This window comes from Psittacula echo (assembly GCF_963264785.1).
Source record: "Psittacula echo genome assembly, chromosome: 15".
Taxonomy (NCBI): Eukaryota; Metazoa; Chordata; class Aves; order Psittaciformes; family Psittacidae; genus Psittacula; species Psittacula echo.
The window spans coordinates 10375610-10396743 of NC_137751.1; the positions used below are offsets into that span (position 1 = coordinate 10375610).

General features: G+C 46.2%; 1 protein-coding gene across 1 annotated transcript in view; it reads right to left on the reverse strand.

The window, feature by feature from the left end:
- Window positions 1-21134, reverse strand: part of CLIP2 (CAP-Gly domain containing linker protein 2) — a 54064-nt gene that overhangs the window by 19310 nt on the left and 13620 nt on the right. Inside the window, exons 2-4 of the mRNA XM_080630104.1 lie at window positions 13602-14140; window positions 4635-4759; window positions 467-680 (exon numbers count right to left, since the gene is read on the reverse strand). Of these exons, the coding sequence (XP_080486230.1) occupies window positions 467-680; window positions 4635-4759; window positions 13602-14140 (878 nt within the window). The remainder of the gene's footprint in view (window positions 1-466; window positions 681-4634; window positions 4760-13601; window positions 14141-21134) is intronic.

The following is a 21134-nucleotide window of genomic DNA, read 5'->3' on the forward strand; positions in this document are numbered from 1 at the left end:
TCTGGTGTTTGCCTGCTTGAGTACTTGCCAAAGTACAAGGCATGTGATCCAAGACAGTGTCACCCTTCCAGAGCAAGTCATTGCACGAGCTTTTGCATAGCTGTTTTATACAGCAGTACACTGCTACACAACCATGTCGGACAACAAGCAATGGCATTTGTCTGCAGGGATCCTGTATAAAACCTGCCTTGACAGGGGAGCTGAGATTCCTCCCATTAAAGAGCCTGAACTGCTATTTGCAATGATCCCACTTGCTCTGTGTCTGTCATAACTTGTGTCCATGGACGGAGTCCTGTTTGTAAGGTGGGCAACAGTACTCCACACTCCACTCTCCATCTCATTGACAGTAAAAGAGCAGCTGACCCACTGTAGCTGCTGAAACAGAACCCCAAGCCTCCCACTTTGTAGAGCTGGGTCACAGAAGAAGTGGATCGAGGCTGTATGATCTGCAGAAAGAGCCACTTACCAGCCCGCTGCGGCTGGGCCTGCCACCAACAGATGATGCCACGGAGCTGACAGAGCTGATGGAGGAGCTGCTGGGGCTGTGGGTTAAGGCAGACACTCCCATGGCCATTCGTTTGCTCTTCTTTGCCTTGGCAGGGCTGGTTGATGGGAAACCGATCCGGATCACCTTGTGGATAGGAGCAAAGAGGCCAAACTTGGGAGGGCACTGAAAATACCTGCAATACAGGAAATGCAGCAAGTCAGAAGTGGTAGAACATCCAACTCACCCAAGCCTTACAGAACAGCATTTCTAAGCAACATACAACCTCAGTCCTCAGCTAATCTCTTGGTGTTTTGCTGTGATATTGCTTCCTCTGTGCAAGTGGTTGGATTATTCTCTTTTCCTGCCACTTAGAGTAGTAGCTATCTCTGTGTTTTCGCTTGTGGTGCTTAAGCAGGGAAACCCAATATAACTGCCACGCACTAGTTGCTGTGCACTTCGATGAGATGCAAGGAAAGACCCATCTGTTAGCCTGAATAGCACAAAGATCCCAGTACATAAACACAGTGAGAGCACATGCACTCACCTTCTGCCCAAAACCGGAGTGTGTTCTCTACCCTGTTTTGCAGAAAGTCACATAGTAAAACATGTCAGAGAGCTCTGAATCACACAGCTCTGTGCGAGTGTCCTACAGGGTAAAAATCTTTCCTCCCCAAACAGAAAAGGGTAGCTCTTAACTTTGAATCTAAAGATATCATTACAGCAATCTCCAATGTGCGCCATCTCCTCTGGTTAGTAGAGAGAGGACCTGGTTCCTACGCAAACAAACTTAGAGAGAAGCATCCAAAAGGGAGGATCAGATAATTACAGTGCAAGCTCTTGCACAATTGCAGTGAGCCCAATGATTATGTCTCTCCAGAGCCCTATTTCAGAAAACAAATTAGCCGAAACCCACAGTGTCAAACATTGGAAACCCCTTCAGAGCTTGGGCTGACTGGCTCGAGCCAGGGTTCACTTGTTGCTGGCCAGCTGCACTGCAGCAAATGAAACCAGATCACCTTCAGGCCTGACATCCCCTTCTTTCAAGGGAGTAGCCAACACAGAAACCTGTCTCCTTTAGGAATTATTTCTCACTAGCTTCATAGCTAGGCTAGGACTAAATACTGGGCTATAGTCTGTCCTATGCTAACATAAAAACCAGGTCCTAATGAGTAAGCGACAAACCCAGCTTTGCTAATACAAGTCCTTTCCAGATGTGAGCAGCTGTTTCCCCAACCCCCTTTTATTTTGAAGTGCTGGCAGCCACATGGCTGTGTCACAGGCAGACCTCTGTGTGCCTGGGAGGCCAGAGAGCAGCCTGATCTCCAGCCAGATGAAAAAGTGATTCATTTGCAAACATCTGCTCAAGCCAAATTCTTCCTATAACAATCTTTACAAAAAAAACCCCAAACCCTACAATCCAAAAATCACTTCTTCCTCTGTGCCTGCTGCCAACACAGGCCCTTGGGGATGGAAAACCAGCCATACCACAGGCTGACCTAGCTGCAGAGCAGAGACCCAAGGAAGAAGATCAGTCTGATCTCTTGCAAACCCAACCAAAGCCCTGCTCAGCGCCGTGTTCTCAAACTGCAGTAGGCACAGGCAGACCAACAGCATGGTGCAGTCCCTTCCACAGGTCTCTTTGGTTTCAGCATAGGCTGGTACTTGTGGCTGTACAACAGTGCCAAAGGCTAAATCCCTCGGAAGTCCCCTGACAGCTCTTAACAAGTCCAAACTTGCACCACTACGTCCAGACTGGAAGTGGTTGCAGTTAACTTTTATAGTTCAGAAGCAAGAATTAGATCCAGAACACTTGGCAGTGCCTGCCTGAAAACCAACAGCTGCTCTCACTGAGTGCTAAGGAGCTTTATACTCACATTGCAAAGAAAGAAACAGGGAAGAAAAGTGGTGGTGTGATGCCAATAGAATCTGCAGGTGGGAAACAGCACAAAGAGTTTTGCAATTGATAAAAACATCTTCAGTGTCCAAGGCTGACCTGTTTCAGACTATGTGAAAGCAAAGGTATGAGCAGTTTAGTGGGCACAGGCTCCCATAGGAGCAGAGTCAGAGAAGGAAGAACAGTAGAATAAGCAGGTAAAGGTTAATGTACTAGAGAGGAACAAGCAGAACTTGCTTGGTTTTGCGGACGAGAAACCAAAAATCCACACCAGCACCTCTCTAATCTCCAGTGCAGGCAGCAGAGCAGCCTCCACTGCCTCAGAACCAGTTCTCTGGACCCAACTCTCCTGCAGCAGCAGACTGCTTCTGCAGCAGCAGGTGACCTGGCCAAGGACGCTCACTAGATGGCAACAGCCACCAAAGCAGAGAGGCTTCAGAGAACTGGAGGGTCCCTGCCCAGGCTGATTCTGGCAGGACAAGCTCAGGGCAGTGTCAGGAATCCTGTGGCAGACATAAGGGAAGACTGACTGAGGGGTTCCTGCATGTAACAAAGAAGTCACTTTTATTATGTCAGCTTCTCCTCCAAAACACTGCTGTTGAAATTGGGATGTGCTATAAGAAAATCAGAAGGTTGGATGAAGGATCAAAGGACAAGCAGGGACAATGCTGCAAACCTGCAGCCAGATCCTTGGCGAACAGAGCACCCTTCAGCTGGAGAGTCCACACGTACCACTGCTGTATTGATAGCATCCAGTATTGCTCCAAGATCTGCAAAGTTAGATTTCCCTCAATCTCCCCTGTTTAATCCAAACCTCTTAATTCACTCCTGATCCCTGCTGTGGAGCTCAATTTTTCCTGCTCTTGATAAAGTGTAAAAGCAAGGAGAAGGCTTGTAGACAGGGCACATACTGTAACAACCTTAGCCAAGATGTAGCAGCTTCATAAGACAGATGACTTCCAAAAACTGGATTTGCAAACCAGAGCAACAGAGGTGTGAGGATGAGAGGCAGAGAGAGCACCCTTACATTCACATCTGCCTTCCACACCTTCCACATGCACAGAGATAATAAATCACTTCTGAGCACCCTGAAGATTAAGCTTAGAGATCATTTGTAGTGTATGATAAAGAAAGAGACTTGGATTCACTCCATGACTTGCTCTCTACCATCCCAGTTCTATTCTTCTGAGAATAGACTGGAACTCAGCCATCTGCTGCCAATCATTTACTGCTTTCTTGGCCTGACATTGAACAGAGCAGCATTTCTTTCATTTTAAATCAAACCACATGGCTGCTGGAAAAAAGAAAAGCCTGACCCAACACAAGAGACCTTTATATAGAACCTGAGATCAAACAAGGGAAGAACTCTCTGCTCCTCAGATTCAAAGTTAAATCTCACCTCTAATGCAAGATTCCCTTCAGAAGTCTCAAGAAATCAACAATATTTCCCACTAAAGGAACTTCCAAAGGACACAGAACCATTTCTACCTGTATTTGAGGCAGGGTCAAAGCGCTGCTGTATAAAACTTGGGACTTGAACATTCCCAAGCTTAAGGATCCGAGGCTGGGGGCCATTCTTTTACCAAGCTTCCAAATGAACAGAAACAGCTTCCCAGCAAGGCTGTGAGATGTCCCTGTCTAGTTTTATAGATACTAACAAGGACTTTATTGGAAAAGAATATAGGGGAGGTGCCAGTGGAGTCAGAGGTGGTCAGATCAACCAGCAGACAGCTGCCACACTGCAGAACTGCCACAAGGACAGGCAGCAACCATCAGTTATTCCTTTGGATCTCTGGAACCCTGGCCCCAGAAAGAATGGAAGAAAAATCATGAAGCTGAGGAATAAAGAGAGAGTCAAGTCTTTATCTTCTATAGCTCTGACAGGGTAAACTACAGATATAGTGCAAGAAGAAATTTTATAAAGAGAGTGTGTGTAGAAAGCAGAGCTAATGCAGCCACAGAATCAATTTCTAGCAAAACCTGCATCCTACCACAAGTTACCTTTTCTCCCTACTCTCTCTCATTTCCTGAAGCCACTCAGGTTACTTCACAGATGTTATCTGATCCTGCTTCAAAATGCTCCAGTGATGAGGTTTCCACTGAATCTGCAAAGCTATTCCAAAGCTTGAAAGACTCAAAATTCAACTCTTCCTCACAACCCACAGTGTTCAACCAAACACAACTGCTCTTAACAGGTCCAAATGACATTTGGCCACCATCACCCTGGGATGGGTTTGAGAGCACACACAGTACCTTGTACCAGCAACCGCCCCATCGTTCTTGCCCAGGGGCTCATCCAGCTCCACTCCACACCACTCTCCTTTGGCAAAGTCTGTCTCTCCCACGTAGCGTACAACTCCTGTCTTCGTTCCACCAACCTGTTGGAGATAAGATGACATGGGTTAGAGACAGCAGCACTGACACTGCCATGGGGGGACTGATGCTGGGGCTGTTATGTGCAGGAGGAAAAGCCATCAGTATTTTCTGGTTGAGACCTAATGAAACCAGAACAGACAGTTTTCTCATCAAGCTCTTCTAGCACTGAAGATGTCTCTCCAATTAACTACACGCAAGTTCACAAACACCCACTTTTGGACCTGCCTGCTCAGAGGATGTCAGAACAAATACAATGAAAACAGATTTCAAGGTGCATATTCCAATTGCACAGAGCTACTTGTGAGGCCATGAGGAGTTTAAAGCCCTCCAAGCACAGCTTATACCTGCCTTCTGTAAAGAACCAAGTGCTGCACTGATAGTTTCAGGCCTGTGCTTTTTCAGCTGGCTGTTCTGAGCAATACTGGGACAGGACATCAAAAGGGACAAGCTAAGCAAGGAAAGCACTTATCACTCTTCAGCTTATCCCCACACAGGGTTTGCTAGGACACAGTGACAGCCCTTCCAGCAAACCTCTCAAAATAGAAGTGTTTCATACAGAAACCCCCTGGTTTTACCTACACATCCTCCATCAGTTCACAGCACTAATGGGGAAGGGTCTCATCGCACTGCAGGCTTCTGCTAGCACAATTTTTTTCCCCTTCATGGAGAAATAAGAATAAATCACACCTTTTGCTCCTGTATGTACACGTAAAGCTTTCAGTGTGCTGAGTAAACGCTAGGAGAGCGTAAGACAGGAATATATGAAGCTGTGTTCTGATCACTGCCATGAGAGCACAAGGCACTGAGCAGCAGCTGCCTCTACCTTTGCACTAGAAGCTTCTACTTAGATACTTGTGCTGAGAAAAGAAAGATGGAAAAGTACAAGTGTGGCTCCAAAGGTTCATACTTGTAAGTATACCAGATATGATTTAAACCTTTTTTAGCCTATCTCTGCTAAAACCTAGGTTCAAGGAAGAAAGCTTTAAAAATGAGTTTAAAATTATATTTGCAGCCTTATCTTGAATGACTTCCAGTTATTAATTTCCTTAACGTTAAATTTTACAGAAACACGTATCAGGGTAATGTTCTCCTACAGAAAACAGTGCAGAAACCTCCAGTGATGTGTATTCCAGGGCAGTGATGTTACAAATTTACCAATTCCAAATCCCTAAATATTCTGAAAATTGCTAATGCAAAGGAGAAAGTTTTCCCAGCCTGAAAATAACTGCACCTGAATGGGCCAGAGAACACAGCTCTGATGTCTGGGTCCCACCTCCAGCCCTGGAGGCTGCACTGCAGCACACAGCTCCAGTAAGTCTGCTGTGATTTCTCTCACTAGGGATTCAAAGGGCTGCTTGTGGAAAAAGCTTTGTTGATGTTGTTCTCTTTGCTATAGGAAGGAGGAAAAGCATCACAAGAAAAGCTTTCTGGTCCTACACTGTGTCCAGGTGGAAAAGATGATTCAATTTCAGTAATAGGTTCTTGGCAAGTGACAGATTTCAGCAGTTCCACTGAAATTCTTGATCACTCACAGGCAAACAGCAATCCCCCTTTTGATTTGAGTTTATACAGATTTAGTCTCTTAATGCAACGATTTAATGCCTTTCTCATACATTTCTTTAGCCGCAAGCTGAATTCAATATAAGTGTAATTGATCTTAGCTTCATTCATAGGAACTCACCATTGCAGGTAAGCTCCTTCCAGTTTCTTTCATGGAGTTTTCATTACAGGCATTGAGCCACAATTCCTTCACCAAGCCACAGGATCCCAACCCCACAGACCCTCACATAAACACCTTTAAAACCTGAGGAGCTCCCTCTATCAGCAGGACTCCTACCATGCTGTTCTGGGGCATCTACGAGAGCCACACTCCTCCATCCACAAAACCAACAGGACCACTCAGTTACAGCCCCATAGATATTACTATCTTGAGAAGGCTGTTTCCAAACAGCAGAGAAAAGAACTAGCCCTATTAATTTAATACACACATGCCCTAATCAGACCAACACTAAATCTGCACAGTAAGAGAGCAGGTCATGTTCCTACTCAAAAGCCATATATCAGTGAAGATGCTAAGCACAGATCAGCTCTAACACTCCCCCAGACAGCCATGAAATCCTCAGCTTCCAGAGCAATGTGGTTTATTTTCTCTTTCAAGCATTAATTACTACCATCTTTTCTACATAATACACCCTCACTACACAGCATTACCTTCTCCCAAAGCCAGAAAGGCCACATCTGCTCTTCAACAGCCTGCTAGCGTTGGCAGTACAGTCAGAAGCCAATATCAGGCTGTCACACTCACATGCCAGCACTCGACCCTCTTGTTGAGCTCCCCATCTTTTGGCAGGCACACAAAAACTCTTCTGGATGGAGAGCCTAGAAAATTCATCCAGCTCAGACATGCAGGTTTATTCAGCCTTGATAATCCTCTAATGCTGCTAAAGTTAATAACGTGCTTTGGGAGAAGCCAGCTGGCAGGTTGTATCAGCGCACAGAATGGTCCAATCAAAACATAAGAGTTTGTTTCTATCAGACTCCTCAATAAATTAGAGGTATCACCTTGGAAGGAGGATAAAAGGCAGCTTGTGAAAGGCAGGGAGGCTAGCAATTGCACAGCACAACTGGTAGCACACAGCCACCCCTTCTGCCCATGCCTAGTTTTGATGCCATGCTCCACAATCTGAGTATGAAAGACAGCCCAGGCGGATGGCTCCTGCTGCACTAACAAGACTCAGCAGCATCACACTAGAGACCAGAGGATTTCCATCCTATGAGCATCTCAGCCTGACATCAGCATCAGTGCCAGCCTGAGACATGGAAAACATGTCTGCACGTCTCAGCCTGCCGCATTAATCAGAGCCACAATCACAGCTGCAACTTGCCAAGTGCTCAGAGTAAAGCAAAGAAAGTGGACAGGACAACCTGTCTTTTTCATACATCCCAAACTGGTTTGGGTTGGAAGGGGCCTTAAAGCTCATCCAGTTCCAACCCCCTATCACAGCTTCTCCGTTTCAGGTAAATCACTTATGATTAACTTCAAACAAGCTCATAGTGATCCGCCTTCTCCAGCCAGATTCAAGCAGCCTCACAGCTCCTGGACAGTTCAGGTCCAGACTGAAGTTCTCTGCCTCAGCAATCCAATGCCCTTCTCACACCTTTGACTCAAGACCATCATCCCAATCTCATCTGAACTGACAGTCTTGGCCTTGACCTTCACAACAAAATGAAGCCAGGAACATTTAACAGGTTTGTATCCCAACTGGTGAGCCAGAAAAGCAATACACACTCATTGAAGGACATCCACATGCCTTCCCTGCTAACTACAGTATCACTGACATCATGATTTACTATAGTCTTCTCATCAAAATGACAAAACTGCATCCAGACCAATATCCCAGCAACGGACAGACAGTGATGCTGATCCTTCCAGACACTGCCTTCATCAAAGCTGCTAATATATCACTGAAACAATTTACCAAATTAGCACCAGGCCATATCTCAATGTGGCTGTTGCAAGTCAGACTCCCTCCAGCCTGCGCTTGCTTTTTTCCCCTTATGTCCTCCCTGCTCACCCCACAGCAGCCTCTTGCTCTCAGCAAGAACCTCTTAAGAGCTGTCTTCAACCCAGGGCTTGTGGGCAATGCAATGTGTCATTCAGGCCAATAGGGACTGCTTCCCATCATGACACGCGTGGTCCAGGAGTCAGCAGTGAAACTCTCCTACTGCTTGCATGTGGGAGGAGAAAGGAAAAGGACAGGGGGAAAGGGCAGACATAGGACACCTTTCTTTACTCCTTGGATCTTCAACTAGTTTTAATGTGCAGCACATAAGCTTACTCAACACTGTTGCTGGATGATACTAGCAAGAAATTAAAGCTCACCTTTACTGGACAAGTGCTGCTTGCTCTTGAGCTGTCACTGCAGGCTGTATCCAGTGTGTAAAGTCAAACAGCCATCCTTTCCCTTTGGGGAAAAAGAGGTATTTCTCTCTCTCACACACACACTCATCTACCCAGATAAGGAACCTGTTTCTACACAAGCTGAGAGAGGTAGAAGCTGCGTTTTCCCACCACTCTTGCTCTTCCAAGTACCAATGGCAGATTACTGTAGGAGACTTGATTTGTCAGAGGGTGTTTTTTGCAGCAGGTGTGGGTCCAGCCATTACAGATCACATGAAATAATGATCTATACACACAAGGGGTTAATGTGCATACATATGGAAATGCATACCACTTCCTGTGTCCCATCTGATAGTCAGGAACAGCATTCAGCAAGCTGGTGGTAAGGTGAAGATCTGGCTTGTGGTCAGGTTTGTCTGTAAATACAACTTACTTCAGGTGGCCATCAGCAATTTCATCCAACCAGATACTCACCATGTCATCTCTGAACGCCAGAACAGGCTTTTCAGATGAAGAGAGAGAAGCTTTTAGGGTAGAGGCAGAAAGATGCAGCCAGGAATTACAGGACAGCCCTCCCTATGTGAAGTTACAGGAATTTTTATAGTTTCTTTTAATGGAACCACTCATCTTTTTGCATCCCCACAGCCCGAGTCAGCATTGCACAGGGATGAGTCTGACAGCATTGCTGATGCAAGACATTTCTGCACATTTATCTTTCAGGCACCACGGAGAAAATAATGTCCCAGGGATGTGGAGTAAGAGGAAAGCCTAGAATTAAAGCATCCCCTCCCGAGCCTGACACAAAGTCCACCCACGGTAATAACACCATTTGCTCCACCACAGGCCACTTATAACTCCTATTTAATGACATATAATGCATACAGAAGACATGGACTGGCCAATGCATCAACTTAAATGAATGGTTAGGAGAGTGTGTGAGTGCACAAGAAGCCTCCAAGGGTTAATGTGGCAGCAGGGAAGGGTGGTTGCTTTGAGCTCTTTATTTTCCCTTAGTTTCACTGCAGTGACAGGGAACACTTGGGTCTGTGACAACACCAGTCACACTGTATTTCACACCATGGAGGGGCAGCTATCTTAGACAGCAAGGAAAGAGCTTGGACTAGAAGATCTAGAAGTTTCCTTGTCTCTCAAATCCTGCAAACAACTGTAAGACTGCAATTCCCACTGCCTGTCACGAACCTCCTTAGGGACAGAGCTCCATCATTCTCATGCTCCCAAGCAAGGTCTTGGGCTTTGCTGTTCTGTTACACAACCCAGTCATGACACAGTGAGCTGAAAGCAGGCAATGAAATACTGAAAACATCTTCCCTGATATTACTACTAGAACAGGATCTGTCTCTTCTTACTGCCTGGTTTGCAATAAGGAAATTGTCTTGTGATTGTTCACCTGTAAAGCCCATACAGGAGCACTGCTGCTCCTCTAAGACCCCAGGAAGCTCTGATAAAAAGCACGAATCTTTCCTTCATAACACCTCATTCATACGCCTTCACAGCAGCAAGGCTTCAGACTCAGGCACTGAAATAGCTCACAGCAAGCTGGTGGCAGCACCACAAGTAGCTGTCTCTGCTCAAGAAGAAGGGCTCAGGCTGCAATTCTCCTCACCAGGGAGCTTCTAATGGCAAGGAGTTTTCACTCAGGTGGTTAAAGGCTTTCTGCAGCTTCAGGCTGGCAGAGTAGGGGCAGGGGCAATGGTGAAGAACATGAGTGCTTTATTCATGAGAATTTTCACTTGCCAAGAGCCAGAGGCTGCAACACACAACAGGCAAAGAGACTTTGCAGCATAGAGAGGAGAAAGTGATTCAAATCACACACTCAGGAGGGAGCCCAGAGTCTGTTTTCACCAGCCCAGTCAGCCTGCCACAGCAGTGCTGCCATTCAGCATAACTCCATTGGAATCTCCCCACTAGAGCTGCTGCTGCTCTTCCAGCATCTGTTCTACCTTTGCCACCTACAAGTTGCAGCAAAATCACACAACTGGAATGCATCTGAAGGGTATTTGGGGCAACCCCCCCAGTAAGAGTCAATCAGCCACTGGGATATAACCTGGCTCTTTAAGAGTCTTGTTTATGACTACATTTCAGCACTGAAAAGTGCAGTCCCAGTTAGGAGAATGAAGGCTGAAGGCCAGAATACCTATATTAGATTGTTATTATTATTATTTATTTATACTGACATACAGAGAACAGCCACTTCCTTCCCACCTTAAGAAAGCAATCACATCTAGGGTGGAATGTGTTCATCTGCTGAGAAAGCCTCCCCAAAGCATGTAAAATACATTTTGTTAGGCAAAAAACCCCCAAAACAACACAGCAGAGATTCCTCCCCAGCAGAAAATGCTCAACTGCTCCATCACTCTGTTTCCATCCCTTCTTTCCCTGGAGAAAGGCAACAAGCCAGCCTCACATTAACTGCAGCACTCCAGCAATTAACTTACTTTGGGAAGCTCCATTCTTACTAAAGCAAAGGTTAATTGTTCCACATTCACTTGCCTGACTTCAAGAGATGTGTTCTACAATACTAGAGTGGGGGTTTTATCTCTTTATGAAGTTTCTGCATCTCTGGGAGAAAATCTGAGTTAGAAAGTGCCAAAAGCAAATATTATCTACTTTTTCTAATTGAAAGCTTCTAATGGAAAGCCAAAAGTCACTTTTTGCAACTGCTAGTGCCAAGCAGGGTCTCAGAACAAACTCACTGAAAAGCAAAAATGTCTTCAAGCTACAGTGGACTTGAGTGAAGTTAAATAAAACCACCAGCAGGGAATGAGTACAATGCAGAGCAGCCTCACAGACCTGGAAGGGACCCCTGCAACCTTGTGCTCCATCCACTGAGCAGTTACAGAACACACGTGTCCTCCCTCACTTGAAAAGCTTTTGCTGGATCCCATCTGCCTAAAAGCCATTCTCAAATAAAAAGATAATCTTTCATAAAAACACAGAGTAACAAAGATAACTAAACCTATACTGATCCATAGAGGAAAAGAGCAAAGATTTACTCAGGGTATTTGAGGCAACTCAGGTTAATCCAGAATTATTGTGTATGTATTCAAGCACCAAACATTGTTAGCTGACATCTCCATTACTGACAGAAGCCATCTGCCAAGCCAAGCACATGTTACTGAACTTAACAGCAAAATTATTTCTTCTTCTTGTCATTCATTATCTGGTCTTCTCCTGGACCTCTACTAATGCATGCAAACAATTCCCAATGTAAGCTGAGCAGTCCTGCTGACAGTGAGATGCTGAGCTCATTCCAGATTTGCTCTTGGAGCCATTTATTACACTAACAAATGATAGCACAAATTTTATCTTATAACATCTGGGGTGGATAAATCAGCAGGCTGGGAGGGCAGGCTTTTAAGGATGCACCCACATTACAAACAAACAAAATCCCAACAAAATTACCCCTAAAACTCCCCAGAACAACTCAACAGAAGCTAAGGGGAGAGACACTGTTTGTATTGCCTGAGTATGCTGAACTCTCAGTCTGGGTGGGCCCCACTGAGGTAAGCAGAGTATTAAGTGGATAGACCATGCCCCAGGAGAACAGAAGGGCTAAACCTGAAGCCTGGAGAACACTACTCCATTGCCTGGCTGGTTGAGAAAGAGCACAGCCAAAAAGACCCCACTCTGAGACCACAAAGGACACTGAGATTGCCTCTGACAGCCCTCTGCACACGCTCCTGACTCACATCAGCTGTGCAGCCAAGTTCTACCAAACCCAGTTATTAACCAGATGGCAAGTCTGTCTACACTTCCCTGCTACCACCATTGGTATTGGAACCCAGTGCCCCAAAAAGGAAACATAGCCGATTTAAATGTGAGCCAGATGGCCCAGGATGTACAAAGACTAACCCTCTGCCAACCCATCATCGCAGCTGGTCAGTCACCTTCATCTTCTGGATCCAGGGATATTACTGGGGATATCGCAACAGATCTGTGCTCAAATGCTTGGCTCTTCCAATATGGCAGTATGTATCATACACACTAAACAAAATTAAACTCTTCCAGAGCTGCAGAACAAAACTCATGCTTTCAGTTTCCATGCTTTGTTAGCTTCCTTTTCCTTCTCCACCTCCACCAAAAGCACTATTCCTTTGCTAGGACACAAATGATTCTAAGCCTGATGGCAAACTTCCAGTAAGCCACACTTGTACTAAGCGTGTTATTTTGGCTTATAGTCATCAGGCACTCTCTTCTAGATAATGAAAACAGCAGCAGCAATCAGATATGGGGAACCAATCCATCAGTACAGTGATCTCTCCCAAAGTTCTGCCTTTATATAAAAACAATTGCAAGTTCCTTTCTGTACAGGAAAGGAATTAGCTTCATATCCAACATATAAAACTGAAGCACCAAAAGGGAAGTTACCAGCAGAGTATGTACAACCACATGCAACAAGACACTATATTGCAAATTACTCCAAAGCCCCAATACACACCATTATGGAGAGTATCTAAATAATCATCAATGATTTTTCTTCTATTTTCCTCTCACATCTGAGTTGCCTTCTCTCTGACCTCATTCTACTGCTCAGGACTTATTCCAGAGCACTTATTCTACTGGACCAGTTCTCTTGCATCATGCGAAAGAGACGTGTCCAGAAGACACAGCATCCCAAATAACAGTGAATCATGGAATCACAGAATGGTTTGGGTTGGAAAGGACCTTAAAGCTCATCTAGTTCCAGCCCTCTGTCATGGGCAGGGACACCTTCCACTAGACCAGGTTGCTCCAAGCCCCATCCAATGCTGAAGTTCAAAGCCTGCTTGGTCCAGGCATCCCCCTTCCAAGGCCATGCTCTGTCCCACACCTCATCACCGGTTGTCCTCCTTTAGTCTTGTCCTGAACCTGACCAGGTACACTTTGGGAGGGGGCAAATCCTTGATCTTTGCCTTTCTAGGGGGACCCCACAGTCAACTCACCAGCACGCGATCTCCAAGCCGTAAGTCCTTCTCCCCTTTTTTCACAGATCCACTGTCCGAGAGGTTAGATCCAGACTCATTGCCCGTCTTCATGGCGCTGTTGAGGACGCTCTCCCGCAGGGGGATGACGCGACTGGAGAGAGGTGGCGTGGCTGTCCCCGAGTGCAGCGACAAGTTCTGAGCCGTCAAGGAGTCCACAGAGGGGCCGTCGCTCCCTGAGCCCTCGGCCACCGGCTGCCGCGTCAGCTTGGACGGTCGCGTAAAGATCCCCTGCAGCGGCTGGCATTCAAAGTACCGCACTCCACCGACAGAGCCGTCATTCTTACCCACCGGGTCATCCAGAACAACCCCTGCCCACTGGCCCGGAGCAAATTGTGTCTCCCCAAGATACTGGATCACACCTGGCTTCACTCCATTTACCCAGACGCGTTCGCCCACCACAAAGTCTCCCAGGAAATCATCGCCCACCTCGGCAACCTTTGAACCCGACTTCTCGGCGCTGGTGGTGGAGGTGGTACCCTGCTTGTGTAAAGGTGAGCCTGTGAATCAAGGGAAAAGAGGTTCTGGTATGAGGAGAAAATCCTAAAAGGCAGCCAAAACACCAGGAAAGGGCATTTACAGAAAGGAAACATCTGGGACAACAACTTAGGTTGCAGGTTAACACTGAGTGAAGGCTAAAACCTGAGTGACCCCGTTACTTACACATCTTCCTCAGCAGGAAAGCAATCTGCACAGGAATCTTCATCTGCTGCCCAGTTTCTGCACACAAAGAGCCCACTCCATGCCTTCATCCCCTTTACAATGCCTCAGTCCCACCACAACTCCGAAGGCTATTTTGCATGGCAGTACTAGTGTGAACAAGTTCAAAAGGACAGGAGTGGTGCTAAACACTTCAGGACCAAAAGGAGACCAAGAACTGCTGCTTTGAAGAAAGATGCCAAAGTCATCCATTTATCCAAAAAATAATAAATAAGAAAAACAAGAAAAGTATGAGGCATTGATATTTGAGTACCTGGTGCTACAACTCCTCCATGTGTTTGGATACAGGCAAACAGGCTGAGCATTTAGAGTCCCACCAAGGGCACTAAGAGCTCCTGTGGGACCACGCAGCTGCCTTTGCAATCTACTCAGTTTCCCCAGCTGCTGTTATGCCCTTTGCTGGAGCAGAACCCAGCAGTGAGCAGACACCTGGGGTATGTTCAATATAAACAGCATCTCTCTAAACAGGAAGCATCTACACACCCCTGCACGCACAGCCTGCCAGGGCTGACACACCATGCACCGAACTCAATAAAACCCACAGTAAAGAGCACTTATTCCAGCATCAGCCCATCAAGTTGAAGCCAGACCTCCAGAAATGCTTCCCCTAAACTGAGAGAGGGAAAACTGCAGGTGATGCTGGATATTCACTGTCCCACTCGCTCTTCAGCACCCCCCTGATTGGCCAAACTCATTGTAATACACAAGGAGGCCCTTAAGTACATGACGGGTGTCTGAAGTGGAACAAAGAAAACCCAAGCAAACAAGACAGTGGGACCCAACTCATGTAGACCCCACTGTTAAACTATCACAAACTGGGATTTCAGCCTAGGCCCCAGGGAACGAAAGACAAGGGCATATGGACTCCATTAAAACCCTCTGAAGGTTAAAGGGGGAGGTTAAGTAAAGCCCTAAAAGAAACCACACAAGAGATTGCAGAATTAAGCTTGAAACATAAAGATTCATCAAGTCATATACCATGGACCTTCATTCATCCTCAGCTCTTGGTAGCACCGAGGTCCCCAGCTGGTGCAGGGGGTGTGTGCACAAGACTTGGTCCCATACATCCTGTGCTCAATGAAAGTGACTTGGGCTCTTTAGTCAAACTTCAAGCTGAAATTTCTGGGAGCCACCAATCAGAATATCCTAAAGCCCACCCAGGAAGAGATTTTTCTTTCCTACTGAAGAAGGCTGACAGAGAAAGTCTCAGAGCTGCAGAGACAAGCCAGACTCAAGTGCTTGTCTGAAATGAACTGTGAAAGCTCTTCAGACTCAGCCATCACTGCATCATTTCTACAGCTCCTTCAGAAGTAATGGGCCTGAAAGATAAGGTTCAGCTTCTAGAAAGCCTGAAGAATAGAAAAACTCTCAAACCAAGACACCTCAAAGCTTTGCTAAAGGTCTAATGTCAGGAAAAGAAAAGAGCACCAATACTTCAGCGCTAGCATAAAGAACCTACAGTTTCTGCTGAACCAGCACCAAGAGCAATTAATCCTTTGGTTCTCATTAGGCTCCAGAGTCAATGCTCTTGACAAATCTCTGTGGCACAGTTGCACCAGTTTGTTTGTGCCCTATTGGAGCAACCTTCTCTTGGCCTTTGGGCCCTACTCTGAAAGTTTCCTCAACCTCACATTAACTTATTTTTTTGGCAAATACCTGACATTGAAGCCTGTGTTGCTCTCAGTTGTGTAAAAGACAGTATGAGAACATGAGGTCCAGTAGAGGGAAATCATTACATCCAATAACTGGTTCCACCTTAAAAAGCAAAAACCAAAACCTATAAGGATGCTTAGAGCTTTTGATCTTTACAAAAGACTTGAAATAAGAAGAGATAGGGAGGAAACAGGGTTCTATCCACATGTACCATAAGAACAACCATAAGCAGAAAATAAGACCACCATTTCCATGTCAGTTCTTAATAGCACAAGACAGTAAAGAAGCCAGATTAGAAACCTGCAAGTTACATTAAAGAAACTTTAATAACCAGAGATGGATACAGGGGTTTATCACCAACAGCATCTGTGATATGTACCTCTCTCCTTCCATGATTATGAGAATAAATTAGAAACACAACTTCCATCCTCGTTCCATGCTCGGCAAAGTGCCGCAACACACAGATCTCATGTTGCCGGTATGCTTGTGACACACGTGTGCAACATGCCAAGCACAACAGCCAAACTCAACTCTACCACACTATAAGCACAGAAACTGGGGGGCTCTGCATCTGTATTTACACAAGATCAAAGCTGGTCTTCTAGTCCTACTGGAGCCTGATTTCAGTACAAGTCCTTATTACAGCTGTTAGTTAAGGATCAAGATACAGGTTACATTAGCGCCCACAACACCTCTGCAATGTGGCTTAGGTAAGCAAACCCTTCAGCAGTGAAGCTCAAGCAGAGAAAGACAGGAAGGCTGCCCAAGGCTGAACAAACAACGCAGCAGGATTTAAAACCATGTCTAGACTCACACACTTCACTGTGAGAGCAAACACCTTCAAACACTGACTTGAATCAGAATAAAGAAGAAAAGAAAGTTCATTAGGCTTTTGGTGTAACATTGTGTTCCCCAAAAAGCCAAAATTTTAGTGGGACTTTATGGCCTCCATTGCCTTTAGGTGTCAGTCTGACAGGCAGGGCTGCAACTACAGTAATTGTAACACCTCAGGGAAACCATCTAATTGCAGGCTCTAGAGCAGAGCAGCTCAGTCAGAAGGATTATTATTCTTTAGCATGAGGTGAACTATTCAGAAATAGGATTTAAGTGAGGCACTGCCAGAGGTTCACCTTCATTACGGCCCTGTTGTTAAAACATCCAAAGAGCTTGTCTACACCTGCATCACTTGGAATTGCTGTTTCTGGTCACAACCCCCAGTTAAACACCAAGTTCCAAGAAATGCTCTGGCAGCAAAGCAAGGCTACAGATCTCAGATACAAAGTTGAGAGTTTCACAACAGAAACAAAACCAACAAAATACAGACTGATCATCTTCTACTCCAACCCTGCTATTACCTGCTGATGCCGATCAAGAAGTCACAGGAAGTCTTTGAAGGTGACTATTAGGCATCCAACTCAGCAGCTCACCTGGAAGCCAGCAAAGAGGAAAGCTCTTTCCTCCCTTGGTCCAGGAGGATCTCCCTCTGCTGCTCTGTCCAACACAAACCTCACCTGCCAGAGGACTGTGCAGCTCCTGCCTCCCTCTCGCAGGGACCAGGTTCCAAGACACAACAAGCAGAAACCAGGATCTCTTCCACTTAGGCTTTCCAACTTTATAACCCTATTGTGTCCATGGGCCAGCTCATTCTTTTCAGTTTAAATGGTCTTCCTGTAGGTCACAGCTTTCAGGGCTGAACAACAACTTATAAATCAGTCATACACGCAGCATCCGCTAAATGCACATCTTATCCAACTCTAGATCTCTATTTTCCCTTCATAAAGCTCCCACATGACACATTCATAACAGCCACAGCAGCCCTGGTGCTTAGGACCCCTCTTATAAACTTGTCCCATCAGTTTTAGGGGTCCACAGTGGCAGGGTACCCCACACTGACAGGGCACCAATATTTCAGGAGCCAAACAAATCCCTATCAGCCAAGAGCTGGAGAGATTAAAGGTTTTAACTGAAGCTTCAGCCTGTTCACATGGCTCTCATTACTGTGCCAATGAAAGCCATGTGTCCAAAATCCCTGGAAGCAGGACTCCCCCCACAAACGGGACAGACTCTACCAGCTCTCAGAAGCGCCTGCTGTAGGAAGGGGTGAAGAGAGCTTTGTACAGTATAGGAGCAAGAGTCCCCCTTCAAGTAAGCTCTGAAAGCTGAAGCAGGAGGAACACAGCACTTGCTCTGCAGCATCAGCAGGAATAACCTTCTTTGCAGGATCCCTGATGAGATGCTCTGCCTTGTGCTATGTCTAAGTGCCATCCACATCCCCTCAACCCCCTCCACATCTTCTGGCCTCCCACAGCACTTTAGTTGCTCATTTCTTATCACCAGGCAATTGAAACAAAGGGCAAAGGAAACTCATTTCTGAAGGGGAGGAGGGAGAGGAAGAGCAAAATAGTTTAGCATGAGAAGCTAGTGAGTGTTGCCCATGTATTTCCTACTCCCTGCAGAACCCTTTTGTAATCTTCCTGCTCCCAAGACACATGCCAGGCACCCCAACTGCCAAAGGAATCACAAACGCAGCCTGTTGTGTTGCCATGGGAATCAGGAGACAGGCAGTTAATTGATAAAATGGAAGCACACTAGGTTGAAAGGAAGAAAGAAAGAAAAAGAGATACACCAGAGTAACATCTTGTGCCAGAAAGGAGGGAGAAAGGAGAGAACACATCATACTTACAGAAGAGCTTTACTGTGCCCCTAGGAGAGGTCTTGTCCCTCTCCATTTAATCCTCAGAAGTTTTTACCCTCAAATCCCACCACATGACAAGACAGCCCAACATGCAGCACAGAACTGCCTCTCCACTTCCAGGCTGCTTTCCCTCTCCACAGCAATCAACAAGTTTCTTATCCACTAGCCAGCAAGAAAAGCTGTACCAAGCCTGGCAGAAGAGTCAGTGTCACAAGATCCGAAGGCACAACACCCTCATCTCGCTGGCCCAGGCTACAGATAGATCTATAGTGGTGCTATAGATATCACTAACTTGTGAGGGGACAGCATGCCTTGCAGCTTGTGAGCATGTCAATGTGCAGCCCTGCAACCAAACTAACTAGTCACAAAACTGGTACCAGCTCTGCTCCCCCGCAGCCTGGGCAGGGCTTCAGGGCAGCCCTGTGACCAGGGGATCCTAATGCCCATTTGAAGCACACACAGATTTTATCACTGGGAAACCACACTGCTGGCCACAGGGGGGTGCCTGCTAAAAGGAATAATGTATGGTTTTACTGCCACAGGATTAAGTAAAGCCTAAGAGACACTAGGGAAGCCTGGCTCACTGCCCTGTAGGTCAGTGCTCGGGTGATGATGTGAGGATGTGGTCTCAGCTGGGACATCAGACACTGCCCCATTCAACCTGCAGCCTGTACTCAGAGCATCAAGCATTTGTGTTGGCAACAGACCACCACCCTCCACTATGACCTGGAGGTGCAGAACAGTAGCATGTTGTCTTTACAACCAAGTACCTATAAGCTCCTAGTTCTGTTTGTTCTTTTACACTGCAATTACTGTAAACCTCTCTGGGTCTGCAATAGTATTTCATCCCCAAGCACAACACAGAGATGCATTACCCGATAGAGAGCAGAGCTGATCACAGCTTCCCCTACAGAGAATGGAATAAAGAAGGCCAGTCCAGAGCATCTGCTGCCAAAGACTCAAGTCTCAGTCCCTATCAATTACAGTCTACCAGGCAAGAGACAGGCAGAACAACCCACTGCACCCCCAGGAGCTGCCACCCCACAGGCAGGGAGACAGCACCAGCAGCAGCCACACAGGCTGACAGGGTCTCCCACAGGAGAAGGGCTGGCTGGCTGCCTGCTGCCTGCACAGCACTTGGTGATGGTGAGGCCTCACCACATGTCATTTCCAGGTTCCCACACAAGGATTGGAGCTTGTTAAGCAGCTGAGATTACATAAACACGACACTGTTGGCAATCCAGTGAAAGCCAGCCCACTCTGCCATACCCAAATTCAAATTATCCAGCACAGCAATGAAGCAGCTGTTTTCTGCAAGATTTATCACAGCCCTTTCAAGCTGCAGGACAAGGCAGAGAGAGGGAAGAGGTGACTGTGAGAGAAAGCAACACTTTGCAAGCAATAGCCAAATGCCTGTGGGAGGAAGCAGCCCAAGAGATTTATGGCTGACTTGGAAACAACAACTGAGAGCTCTGCAAGTTCAAAGCTGGAAAGTTGGGGCTGTAATCTGGCATGGAGACAAGCTCTGCATCTGGCACTCTGGAAATCTATTGCCCACTGTTCCCTGGAATAACCCCCAAGGCGTGGATATTAAGATCTGATGCAACTTCAGCGTCACTGGCTCTGGCTTCTTCGAAGAAAGGAGACGGGCCTAGAAAGAAACCTGCGAGAAGGAGGAAGGAAAAGAGGAAAATAACAAAGCAAACGAGACTTATGAATGAGCAGACAAAATCAAATGAGAGCTGCTGCAAAGTTGCAGCACTGAATGCAAGGAGATACCATTGAGGCAGATATTTGTCTTCACAGGGGCAGCTGGGAAGGGCACTGAACCTCAAACAGACATAGGGAACAAAAGCCTTCTTATAAAGGTCTCATTCAAGAGGCTGGCTGGTACGAAATCTGCTCTGCCACAGGCGAGACATGCTTTCTTGGTGCCTGCTGGAGACAGGAGGGATGGAGGACCCTGGGGTTTAGGAGCTACACTAGATCAAATCCAGTATCATTCTTAAAAGAAACAAACAGCAAAGGTATGTATTTGCTATGAGTGAGGATTTTGGGCTTTTCAAATAAACAATGGTATTCAAAATACGCAAAGCAGATAGGTTTTGGCAGCACAGGGCACTTGGGAGGCAAGTGACTAGTAGAAAATGCACAAGGTTCCTTTCAGTGAGGGATAATTAACTTGCAGCATATGGATGGAGCCATTCATCTCAAGATTACAGTCTTCAGTTTTACGTAATTATTAGTTTAAAAACTAAGTATATACTCTCTCAACGTTCATGTTTCAATAAGCTATTCAATAACCTGGGATCTGATCCATCTATCACACCTCTGGAGCAGCACCCAGTTTGCCCAGAAAATAATGGAAACAAAATCCCACAATTTTAAGGGTGTTTCAGGTTTGACAAAGGACAGAGCACCCATGT